Source organism: Tenrec ecaudatus, chromosome 4, assembly GCF_050624435.1.
Source record: "Tenrec ecaudatus isolate mTenEca1 chromosome 4, mTenEca1.hap1, whole genome shotgun sequence".
NCBI classification, from domain to species: domain Eukaryota; kingdom Metazoa; phylum Chordata; class Mammalia; order Afrosoricida; family Tenrecidae; genus Tenrec; species Tenrec ecaudatus.
In genome coordinates this window covers 98,432,459-98,445,840 of record NC_134533.1, presented here as the reverse complement: position 1 = coordinate 98,445,840, position 13,382 = coordinate 98,432,459, and the positions used below count along the sequence as shown (strand labels likewise).

Sequence of the window (13,382 nt, the reverse complement as noted above, 5' to 3'; positions counted from 1 at the left end):
GTGCTTGGACCCATATAAGTTCATACTGTGAAGTTGATGAGTTTTTAAAATATGGATGACTCTTAGGAAATGTATTAAGAGCAGAAAAAATTCTCACCCATCATATATTTTCTTCCTTTTCAGAGATCTACCCCAGCCCATTTTCTATAAGGTCTGATCCTTGTTAGGCTTTAAATTCGTGAAATAGGTTGAACCTCTTTTTAATGAGAGACCTTCAAACTCACAAGTATGCTAAGATGTATAAAAAGTTATACATTAAGAAGGAAATCATTTCCCTTTAGCCTTATGCTCAAGGGAGAAATTTATTTCCCTTCATTTTAAGAGTCACTTACATTGAAGGCTGGCCTCCACTTCAACCACTGCCTCGATGTCAGAAGCAGGTCTTCCCAATTGCCACCTAGACTACACGCTACCGAGGTTTCATGATTTTTAAAACAGCTCCTAGTAAAATCCAAGTCACGTGATCACGAGGAACATTGACTTCATTGTCTTTGTTAATGACACCTGGGCTCTAGCAGCTAATTGATCCCTCTGCTTGAGAACTTTCTGGGGATACCTTCCTCCTTCCTCCCAGAATGTCTTCGCTTTACTCCTATTCATACCTTTCTGTTTTCAACATGTCACCTTCACCTCCTCTGCTTATCATGACAGTCCGATAGTGATAGATAATAACAAGGTGATGGCAGAATTTCCCGTTTCTTCCTTTAAACAGATATGTTTCTACTTTTTCCTACATCGGGTTTCCAGAGTCTAATACAATCCCCAGTCCTGACATAGGAGGTATTAATACATGTGTTGGGTTGAATGAATTTGCTATTGTCTCTCTGTTTTGCCCACACTGTCTTATATTGGTGCTCGGGATGAGTATGGGTAAGGGAGTTACTTATAGCTGTATGGATCTGCAATTGAAGAACACCTATTAAGCTCCATGGGAATGTCGCAGTGTGGTTATGGGAACTGTTAGTGTCCCCACCCCAAGCTGGATTGCTAAAATCTGCAAAGTGCTTGACTTTCATAAAGGAGAAGTTCTTGGAATCCATTAACACGTAAATGCATCCTCATTTTGTAATAGAGCTGGTCTAGAGATGATGAGATAACCATCTAATATACTTGTATATTGCATTAGATGAATGGCAGGTCATTTGCTAAACTAAAATGCTCTTAATATGATTTGCTCACAGTCTTTCCATTCCATTGCAGCCGAGGTACCGACAACAGACTGGCCCACCGGCGGCAGACAATTCTCCGAGAGAAGGGGAGAAGGTTAGGAAATCGAGGACCAGCCTACATGTTTAGTGATCGCTCAACGAGCCTATCTATTGAAGAGGAACGCTTTTTAGATGCGGCTGAGTATGGCAACATTCCTGTGGTACGGAAGATGCTAGAAGAATGCCTCTCACTCAACGTGAACTGTGTGGATTACATGGGCCAGAATGCCCTGCAGTTGGCAGTGGCCAATGAGCACCTGGAAATTACAGAGCTTCTTCTCAAGAAAGAAAACCTGTCTCGGGTGGGGGATGCCTTGCTTCTAGCCATTAGTAAAGGGTATGTTCGGATTGTGGAAGCCATTCTCAGCCATCCAGCTTTTGCCGAAGGCAAGAGGTTAGCCACCAGCCCCAGTCAGTCTGAACTCCAGCAGGATGATTTCTATGCTTACGATGAAGATGGGACCCGCTTCTCCCATGATGTGACTCCAATCATCTTGGCTGCTCACTGCCAGGAATATGAAATTGTGCACACCCTCCTGAGGAAAGGGGCTCGGATCGAACGGCCTCATGACTATTTCTGCAAGTGCAATGAGTGTAACCAGAAACAGAAGCATGACTCTTTTAGCCACTCACGATCTAGGATTAATGCCTATAAAGGTTTGGCCAGTCCCGCTTACCTGTCGTTGTCCAGTGAAGATCCAGTCATGATAGCCTTACAACTTAGCAATGAGCTGGCAGTGCTGGCCAACATTGAGAAAGAGTTCAAGGTAGGTCCTTAGCAATAGGGGTAGCACCCTCCTCATGTTAAAGGCAAGGTGCATTTACATTCTTTTGCTATGTGCTCAGTACTGTTCCGACTACTGTGGACGCTGGGTCATTTTATATATTTACTCAGCAGGTTCTTTATTGCATTTGTTTGTTGTGAAATTTATGATTCACCAACATTTAGAGATGATCTATTAAACACCAGCTGTCTTATATTTATTATGTCTAACCCTTGCCATATCTTATCTCGCAAAGAAGATATTGTGAGTTCTTAGCAGATGGAGAAAGGGAGTCCTGTGAAGGTGAAGTGGGGCCTCAGTCACACAGACGCTCAATGACCGAGCTGGGTTCTGAAACCTATGTGCTTCTCTCTGGGGCCTATGCTCTGTCTTCTGTAAAATGAGAATGATTTGCATTCTATGTTCAGGACACGGCATAAAATCCTGCTAAAGTCAGAAAGACGAATTCAATCTAAGGAAGCCATTACCATTAGAATCAAGAGAGAGAGAGGTATACTCCATAATGCCAAATGAGGCCAATATTGAAAAATGCTCCAAGCAGCATGCCCCAGGAGTTCAGAGACAGCCATGTTTTATCAAGATTAGGCATCAAAGAAGTTTCAAACAAGATGGCCTTAGAGCTGCATCCGGAGGGATGAGTAGGTTTGGGGAAGCAGAAAATAAAAGGAATGACATTGTAAGCTAAAACCCAAAGACCAAAGTGACTGCCATCGAGTCACTGCTGTTCTGACTCATGGCGACACCATAGAATGGAGTAGAACTGCCCTTGTAAGTTCCCACGACTGTAGCTATGGGAGTAGAAAGCCATGCCTTTCTCCCACAGAGCACTGAGCACTTGGTCATTTTGAACTGCCGACCTTATGGTTAGCAGCCCAACACACATGGGTTGGCAGCAGCAAAGGCTCATAGAGATGAAAGAAGGTGACCCTTAGAAAGAACGTTGGGCTCTGGCCTAATATAATGAAAGATATCGAATGCTGCCATTCTTTGTGTGACATGCGCTGTACGTGGAAGGATGAAAACTCACGTTCCTAGCTGAGGCCATCTCCACTCACGTACTCCTAAACTCCCTCTGAAGGTCACCTGATCTAGCCCATGGTCCTCATCACGCTCTCTGTGTTAAGCTAGGTTGTCTAGAGAAACAAAACCAGGGGCGCTCACTGACGTGTAAGAAAACTTGATAGCAAGCAGGAATGTTATATCAAGATGGAAGCAACCCAGCCAGAGTCCAAATCCACGGGTCCAAAGCTAGTCACATGTCTTCCAACTCAGGTAGCTGCAGGCCCATCATGCAGAAAGGTGAAGCTGGCTGCAGGGAGATCCCAGCTGACGGGTGCCAAGTTGGTGGGAAAGTGTCAGAGTCCCCGAGGTAGACAGAGTCTCAGTGGGAAGGAAGGCAAAGGAACAAGAGAAAGAAAGAGGAGGAATCCCTGCATCTTTCTTATAAAAAGGCCACACCTCCCAGGGGGCAGAGGATCATCAGGTCTGATGAGCAGGTTGAAATCCATCCCTGCACAAGTGCACATTGACATAAAATCTAACTCTCCCACTCTGTCACACAGTATTGTTTCTTAATGTGTACTTTTCTCCTTTCCTAAGTTACTGCCACCTCACAATCAGGTCTGATTCAGCTAGCAAAGCCTTTGCAAGATAGTCCCACTAAGAAATGTATGTCCAAAGAGATGTGTATGTAATGTATTTAATTTTAATTTGAACGTTTTTTTAGGTATTTGTATTATTTTGAACACTTGTGCTCAATTTATGTAGTTTTGAGTGAATATACTATCTATTATAATATTGCTCATTTTTTTCATGAGTTTTAATAGTATAGCTCTATGACCACAGGAAATAAAAGTGTAGTAGTTTAACATATGTTTAAAAAGTATATCCATGAACTTGAAAATGAACAGATTTTCTAATTGGAAACTGAGCTCAATAAGTCCTTATATGGTACAAGGAGAAATAGTCTTTCTTAAATTAAGATTAAAAAAAAACCAGCAAAACTTTATACCAAACTGCACTCACTGCCATTGTCTCAATTCCGACTCACAGCAACTCTATAGCACAGGATAGAACTGCCCTTGTGGGTGTCTAAGACTGCTGCTCTTTATGGGAGTAGAAAGCCTCATCTTTGCTGACCCTGTGGCTCGCAGTCTACCATGTAACCACTATGCTAACAAACAGAAGAGCATTATTTTTTCCTTCATCAACAGACAGCTAGCATTCAAACATTCTATTTTGTGAGACTAGTTTGATTTGCTGAGGTACAAACAGCCACATATGTTTTTTTGCGTAAAAACTCTTAGGAAAACTGCCCATGACACTAGATCTACCCATGTTTTTGTGTATAAGCAGTTAGGAAAACTGCACATAGCACTAAGTCTGTCCCTAGCATCTCAGTTTTAATTGACATTTACAGGGTGGGATCGTATAGAGGCTCTGGAAAAACTTACTCTGGAGAAACAGAAGTTGGAGGTAAGCTTTCTTGTGAGATCTGCTATTTTGACCATTCAAAACAACCCTTATTCTTATTTTAAAATAATGAATATTCATTCCATAACATTTAAAAATAATAGTACAAATATGAGGGAACATATAGAGTCATTCCTCATTCTTTCATTCAGAAGGAAAAACTGAAGCCCTGGGAACCAGCTGGTCCATCTCCTTGGATCCTTAGTGCAGTGCCGAGTCCCTTAGTGTAGCTGGAAGCAAAACGATGCCAGAGCTGGGCCACCTGACAGACAGGTATTCGTCACATGGACAGGCAGGCTGCATTGATCACAGGAATCTCCTCATCACATTCTTGGCTCCCTTACCATTTGCATATTTTAAATTGACAACTCGATTTTTTCTTTTGATTTTAAAGGGTTTGGTTTTTGTATACTGTAAGTAGTGTCATTTAAAAAATTAAGCTGTTAAGTTGCCCCTTCAAATGTATCCACTGAATTTTAAATATCATTATCATTTGATATCCACTATTCCAGGGTGGTATAAACGGATGTTTGACTACTTGCCAAAAGATTGGCAGTTCAAATCTGACAAAGGGTGCCTCAGAAGAGAGGTGTGGCAATCTGCTTCAGAAACACCACAGCTTTGATGTTACCATGGGTTGAAATTTCCTGGACAACAACTAATAACATCACCTGTTTCAAAAACAAGCAAACAATCTCTTCTTTAACATTCAGAATATATGCATATGCTAATCATTTCTTCAAGAAGAATTCATACCAGACTAGTCCCAAGGAGTTGGAGATTAAAGATGTCTGAAATGTCCAACTCTTCCAAGATGCTATTCAGCTCCATTTCGCCACCCCCTCCCCCTCGATTATATTCCCTCATGTTCCTTGGTTCTTTCGTGCACTGCTGTCCCATAGAAACTGATAAAACTCCAAGGATCTGTTTCATTTGGTGGTGGGTCTATCCAGTTCCAATCAAAGAGTCAGGCAGAGGTACAGGGCTTAGACCCAGGTGCCCAAAATGTCCAAAAGCCAAGCAGGTCTTGATTCTACCAAAGCTTCCTCAGAAAAGGGAGCTCTGGCTTCGATGGAGGTGTGGTTTTTGTCTTTTTGCTGACCATATCCCCAAGGAAAACAAAGGATGGCATCTTAAGTCACACCCTCTGGTAAGGCAGTCTTCAAAATGCCCCCCAGGAAATGAAGGATGTGACTTCATTTCACACCCGCTACTAAATCATCTTAACGCCACCCAATGCCTGTCCATTAGCATAGCAGAGAACACTTTCCAAAATGGGGTTATTGCCACAGGCAGAGAGTCCAGAATTATAGAAATTATGGCTAGCAGGGTCATAGTAATGATTTCAACTGAATCTATCTCAATACATTTCTCCTTTTTCTTGTTGAGCTCACCTGACCCCATCAACCCCAGTTCATTTTCCTCCACATACTCGATTGCTGATCGTAGTGTAAAACTTACATGGTGGCAACAGACTTCCTTGTCTAACTACACACATGGAAGGGTGAGCATCAAGATCATCAGCCGAAAGGTGATTGCCATGAGGTCAGGATGCCTCCTCTCCGACTGGTTCCCCGAGTGTGACGTCAGCCTTTCCTCCCAGCACACTGTACTTCTTTGCTGCTTTCAATCATTGTTGCAAGGTCACAGTGAACTCACAGACCGTGCTCGCCGTTAGGGAGAATTTTACAAGGTAGCCGGTGCTGCCCAGGATAGCTCTATCAGGACCACCTGTTCTCTTCTGTACGTGCAAGCAGATGTTACTCTCCTGGCTTCCTGTTCTGCATAGGCAAGTGTTACAGCTTTTTAGCTCCACCAAGTGCATGGAGGCACCCCACTCTGCCAGCAAGTCTCCCACCCCAAAGCTCGCGCTCTCTTGCTCCATGGCCAGCTTGTCCACATTAGCCACGTTGCTTAGTCCACCACACTGTCTCAAGCTGGTTTCCTGCTTCTGTGGCTACTGCTCTTCTTTATTGATGGTAGTGAGTTCCCTCCCAGCAGCCTCTGGGATGAATTCATTTTAAACCCAAAAGAAGAGCAAAACTGACCAATCTCATTGTCAGGGTTTAGTATATTATTTGGTTGACCAGACCCCCACAAGGGCTCCATGAACCTTATCTGTATTATTAGTAGGCTCTCCAGTCTGCTTGGTGAGCCACAAACATCTTATTTGCATAGTCCCATACAATCTTTGTGAGAGTCTCAAGACCATGAGGGACAGGACAGCCATATCCACTCTACTACAAATAGCTTTGTTTTGTCAAAGGCATTTCTAATCAACTCTTGTCTAACTACTGTGTATGAGCATACTTCAAAAAGTTTATGAAATAATTCCATGAACTTTCCTAAACTATAGTTTGATTGAAGTATAAATTAACATATACAATTGAATGTTTCAATCATATTAAGAAGGGTTGTGCTTAAATTATGGTGTTGGTGAAAAATAGAGAATGTATCATGGACTACCGCAAGAACAAACCAATCTGTCTTGGAGGAAGTACAGTCAGGATTCTCTTTCCAAGTGAGTGTGGGGAGACTGTCTTTTGTACTTGGGCAGGTTATCAGGAAGAATCAGTCCCTGGAAAAGGACCTCATGCTTAGTAAAGCAGGGTCAGTGCAAAAAACGGAAGCCTCCCCAATGAGATGAATTGATACAATGATTGCAACAATGTACCATCACTCCAAGATAACACTTGAGAGGATGGTGCAGCACTATGCACTGTTTCATTTTGTTGTGGTTGTTCTTTGGTGTGGTTGAAGTGGTCTTGACTTTGGTTCAACTCATAGTGACCCTGTGTACAACAGAACTGAACACAGCCTAGTCCGCACCATCCTCATAATTATGTTTGAATTCCTTGTAGTCACTGGGTCAATCCATCTTGTCTAGGGTCTTCCTCTTTTCTGAAACTCCCTTACTTTACCAAGCCTGGTGTTCTTTTCCAAGGGTTGATCTCTCCTGATTATGCCCAAAGCACATGAGGCAAAGCCTCGCCATCCTTGCGTTTAAGGAGTATTCTGACTGTACTTCTTCCAAGACAGAGTTATTTGCTCTTCTGGCCAGCCATAGAACGATCATTATTCTTAGCACCATAATTCAAATGCATTAATTCATCTTCGATCTTCTTTTTTCAGTGTCCAACTTATGTTTATGAGGCAATGGATTGTATCATTTGATCTATTGATTATTGCATCCATGAACATTGATTGTGGATCCAAAACAAACTGAAATCCTTGACAACTACAGTCTTTTCTCCACTTATCATGATGTTACCTATTGGTCTAATTATGAGGACTTTTTGTTTGTTTTACATTAAGTTGTAATCAATGTTAAAAGCTTCAAGTCCTCTTCATTTTCAGTAAGCAATGTTGTGCCAGATACATACTGAAGGTTGTTAATCAGACTTCATTCAATCCTGATGCTTTCTTCTTCACATCGCCCAGCTTCTCTCTGATTATTAGCTTCGTATACAGATTGAATGAGTATAGCGAGAGCATAAAACTGATGCACACCTTTCCTGATTTTAAACCATGTAGAATTCCCTTGTTCTATTTAGATAACTGCTTCTGGATGCACGGAGAGATTCTACATGAGCATAATTACGAGTGGTGGAGTTCCTAGCCTTCTCAAGGCTATCCATAGTTAGTTAAGGCCCCACACTCCAGTGTCTTTGCAGTGTCAGTCAGTGTGCATTGAACCCTCTCCATGGCACGTGACAACAACAACCATTTCCCCAAGAATTCTTTGTTCTTCAGGGTGGCAATGTCTGCATCCTTGGGGGACCAAAACCAGTTTCCTTTTAAATGATCTTTGAGATTTGGGAACAAAAGGAAGTCTGAAGGAACAAGATCGGGTGGTTGATGTAATGTTTCCCAGTGAAATTCTTATAAGATGTTCTTGATAAGTTTGAAGGAGTGGATGTGTTGGTTTCATGGGGAAAATTGTTTTGATGTCATTTTCCTTGCCTTTTCCTAACCAAAGCACTTTTCAAATCCTTTAAAACTTCTCCCTATTAAATTCGTATGATTATTCTATGTCCACTGAGAAAAATCTGTCCAGATTAACCCTTTGTAACCATAGGAAACAACTGGGATTCCAAGAACAGAGTACTCTTCCTTGAATTTGATTGGCCTGGGAGATTTCCTGGGAGATCACTGTTTCTGTTGGACCAGTTTTTAAAGGCACATTAACAAGACTCAGAAAAGTGTAGTACTGATAGTAATTTTCTGTAGCCATCAGTTAGTCACAAAGGTATGTTTAAAGACATTTTGTTTGGAATAAACCCATGAAAGTATGAATTGGACCCCTAATAGCAATACTTTCACTCCTATCTATCTATCTATCTATCTATCTATCTATCTATCTATCTATCTATCTCTATGTATCTATATCTATCTATGCATATCATATATTACTGACCCTCATATATTACATGCAGTATATGTGTGTGTGTATAATGCATGGAGAGCAGTGGATACAGATATTGAACTTTTAGGATTCATTTTGTTTCCTAGGATCATAAAGCTCTGTGCATAACCCACTCCCATTAAGTCGATTCTGGCTCCATAGGACACTCTAGGACAGAGTAGGACTGCCTCGTAGGAGTCCAAGGCTCTAATCTATGGAGGTGAGAGTGTGATGTAATCAATTCATATACCCCTCCTGACCATCTTTCCATCTGTGATATATTGTGATTTTGGACTGAATGCTTGTGGCTAGAATTCCATTTTGGAGAGAGTTCCCTGCTTTGCTAATGGCCAGGATTAAGATGGGATATAGTCCTGATTTTCATAGGGTATGGTCTTGTTTCCTTGGGGGTATGGCCTGCTGAAAGATAAAAGCCGCACTTCAAAACCCTTTCTTGGTGTATCGGATGCTATCTGAGACAGCGGGCAGTGGAAGAGAAGTAAAGTGCCATGGGTGGAAAGATTGGTGTCAGAACAGGGCAAAGGAAGATGGGCGGTAGAGGCACGTGTGTCCTCTTTCTCATGCCAGTAGGGAAGCAGGAGCATGTCAGCTATGGCCCTCCCTGCTGTTTATGTGGGAAAGCGACTGTCACGTGGTGTTTCCCATGGAATAGTGCTGGAGCTGCTCAGCATTTAGCCCTGTGCCACCAGGGCTCCGTCCTACAGCACTTGGCGTCTGCAACCTTCTGAAGAGGGTTCCCAGTACTACTAGCAGCTGGACAATTGGTCAAAGCCACATAACAGCACAACTGTAACACAGATAGATACAGATATTGAAAAGTGAAATTTAACACGTCACATAAAATTCCTATGTTATACATACTTGGGTTAATCATATCCACACGTTTCCCATGTGTCTGCATAAGCCATTGAAGATTATTTAGGAAGTAAAATAGCACAGGGTTGAATATAATTGGAACACATGTTTTATGATAGGATTGGAAAACAACCTTACTGACTAACACACTGGAGCTTAAACCCATCAAAGCTTTAGCTGTAGGTCTCAGCCAGTACCTTGTGGCAAGTCTGAGACCGGAAAGCATTCTTGTCATAGTTGGAGGGTTTTTTCTCGCTGAGCTTTTCTATCTTGCTCCTTTCAGATTCTTCAGCTTCTAGTTAATGATCCATCCTAAGGACATAGTTTGAAAGGATCACTTAGAGATGAATACTTGGAAAAGCAACCTGAAGTGCTCAGGAGTCCTTGCGACGCTTTCTTGTTCCGCTCCTACATGACTTCATCAGGGTTGGCTTCTTTGACATTTGTTGGGCAATGGAAGAGGAGAAGCCCATTCAACAATTGTCCTCATTGTCCTTATCACCCCATTGCATCAGACATGTGAATTCAAAGTATCAGCACATGAACCAGCATGCCGCATTCCTATCACCAAGTTTCGCCCTCAACAGGAATGTGCGTTAAGGCAGGGAAGCACAGGAAGTGTCTCTGGGTATGTGGCACTTACGTTAATCACAAAAATGGGACTCCCTATTGTTCAATACATAAGTGGATACAAATGGAAACTTTTTTTGTAAAGATGCAAAATATCTATTCTCAAGGAAATACACTTTAGAGGAAAAAACTCAAGGATATGGAAAGTGGCCCTTTTAAAATGATCAATGCTCTACATCTCCTTAGAATGTCTTCTTGCACCTTTGTTTGAAGAGAGCTGCTGAACCAGAAGCAAGGAATATGAGTTTTCACAATGATTTCATAATTCCATCTCACTCAAACTCCTTGCCATCAAGTCGTTTCTGACTCATAGCAGCCGAATCGGGCGGAGTAGAACTGCCCCTGTCGGTTTCTGAGAGGGTCGTTCTTTATGTGTCTGGAAAGCATCATCTTTTCACTACAGACTGCTAGTGAGTTAGCAGCCCAAAGTATAACCCACGATGTTAACAGGACTCCTCACAGTTTCCTGCAACTCCCTCAGATTCCCACCTTCCATAACAACCCATCATCTATCAACAAAAGAAGCGGAGTGGCAACTACACTTCTCAGTACATTTTGTCCAGTGTTCTTGGGATAGTCAAGCTGAACATGGTGCATATATGCCTCATATCAGCAGCTCTATAGCTGGCTCTGAAACGATACAAGATCTGAGACGCGAAATCCAACAATAAGATGAACAAGGGGATAAATCTAACTGTCTTTATTAAGTCTGAGTTCAAAGATAAGAGAAAGCCACTAATAAGGGGTCCAGCTGAGAGAGACCATCGGCACGAGGTGTCCAAAGGATTCACAGTCACATAGATATTTATATCGATCATGGAAAACAAAGGAAATTGTGGAAAAATCATGATGGGGGCAGCTTACACAGCTGCACACAGAAATATGGACGCACGGAAAAGACCATGACTGGGATACAGCCACTGCTGCAGATGACAAATAATTATAGGTTGGCTCTGAGGATCTCTGGCCAACTTGTTTGGGGTATGACTCCTGAACCTGTGATCTTGTCCATTATCACATGGCCAGGGAGGCTCAGGGTGCAAGGCTGCCCCTTCTGGCTGGCCAGAGGAGCTGCAACTTACGGGAGGGCAAAGCTTTCTTTTCTTTTCTTTGAAAAACATTTATTTTACTGAAAAAGGGGATATTTAATCCATTTAACAGGTGTTTAAGATAGCTGAGGAGTAATAGTGAATGGAGTATCTACTGCATTAAAAGTAAAAAAGAAACATAAAACACACAAATAATGAAAAGCGCTTTGTTGTTTAAACTACCCAATTCACTTGCAATTTGCCTGTCCCTGTGAGTTTATTCCTTCAATCTTGTTCATGAGGGCAAAGCTTCTTATGTGGCTGGCTAGAGTTCAGGAAGACTCAATGAAGCTGAATTTGTGTCGATTGTGAAAATGGATTGAGGACATCCTCTGTGAACTGTAACTTTACACAAACCAAATGCCCCCAATTTAAGCTGTAACGTACTCTTCATTCAAATTACATTTTTAATATTGATTTCTTATCAATAATTTGGGGCTTTGGTCACATGAGACCTCAGCCAACTTAAGCTTAAATTTTGGTTAAGCTTAATTTTGGCAACAAATACAAAATCTATTTTAAACAAAGGAGGGGGACACAGAGTATTGACTCGCTTATCTATCTATCTATCTATCTATCTATCTATCTATCTATCTATCTATCTAACTATTTATTATTTTACCATAAAGACAGGGAGAGTACCATTCCTGGCTTCTGTTCTTTACGCTCAAGCCAAAGTCCAGTTACAGGAGGAAAACCCAAAAAACAACAAACATGTACATGCATTCCCTCAAATCCCTTTTCCTTTGAAGATCTCAGTAGCTGCCTGTGATGCAAGACTCAGACACCATTTTGAACTTGTTTGTATGTTAAGCTGGGATTGTCCTCTTTTCAATCATTCTAGAGATACAGCCTTTCTGGACCATGTCCAGCTCCTACATGTCTTCGTTAGTTTCTCTATGCAGATATGCACCTGGCGCTGCAGATACCTCTGCTGCTGAGTTTTAGAAGGGGGAGGGGAGAGGAACCCTCCCGCGTATCTGTTCTGAAACTATGATTGTGTTCTGGGGTATAGTAACCTGGCATTGCTGGGCATGTCTGAAATTGTGGGCAAGAGGAATAGTCTCTAATAATTGGCTGAGTTGGAAAGTAAAGCTTTTGATAACATAAAGACTGTGTGACTGTTACCAGACTTTAGCTGGGTGGGAAAAGGTGTCTCTTCCCTGCAAGGCACCCTCACAGCATGAGAAGTATGTGACTGCAGTCCGGACCAAGCCAAAAGGAGGGAGGAATGTGCTTTATGCATGACTCTGAATCATTTGTTTCATAATTTTATTACACAGCAACATTTACGTTCTCCATAATTAGGAGATACTAGGAGAATACCAGGAAATAAAACAATCTCTCCAAGATCCCGTAGTTACTAATTAAGAGGCTGAACAAGAACCCGGGTACGTTTTGCACATAGCCTGTTTTCCTTTCTTTAACTCGGTCAACAAAATCTATTGGCCGCCTGTGACGCACCACACTCTGTGCTGGGATGAAGGGGCTTGAAGATGGCAAGACGTAGGACTTTTGAGTCAGAGACAGAGACAGAGAGAGAGAGAGAGAGAGAGAGAGAGAGAGAGAGAGAGAGAGAGAGAGAGATTGCAATATGCTAAACTACATACAGTAGGAGGGAGCTATCTGCATGAGAAAAGTCACATACTCTGAACGTGGAGCAAATCGAAGCCAATCCTTCCTTTGGTAAAATATTGTGTGTGTGGTATATGCGTGTAAGTATGTTTCAATTTCTTATCCTAGTGTGAAGGGGAAGAATATTGACACCTCAGCCTGGGAGAGTTTATGTTTATGAGGAGCCAAGAGTTAGGGAGAGAAGCTAGCCAACGCAAATCATTAAGTTGCTTCCAAGTTCACAGAAGCAGACAGTCACCGCTTTCTCCCAAGGAGCGGCTGGGGAATTTGAACTAACAACCTT

The 13,382-nt window shown here is 42.1% G+C and overlaps 1 protein-coding gene across 1 annotated transcript in view; it reads left to right on the top strand.

The window, feature by feature from the left end:
* Nucleotides 1–1,204: 1,204 nt before the first annotated feature.
* The window catches only part of TRPC6 (transient receptor potential cation channel subfamily C member 6), a 72,051-nt gene continuing 59,873 nt past the window's right edge, over nucleotides 1,205–13,382 (top strand). The window contains exon 1 of the mRNA XM_075548724.1: nucleotides 1,205–1,975. Within this exon, the coding sequence (XP_075404839.1) occupies nucleotides 1,289–1,975 (687 nt within the window). The 5' untranslated portion in view covers nucleotides 1,205–1,288. The remainder of the gene's footprint in view (nucleotides 1,976–13,382) is intronic.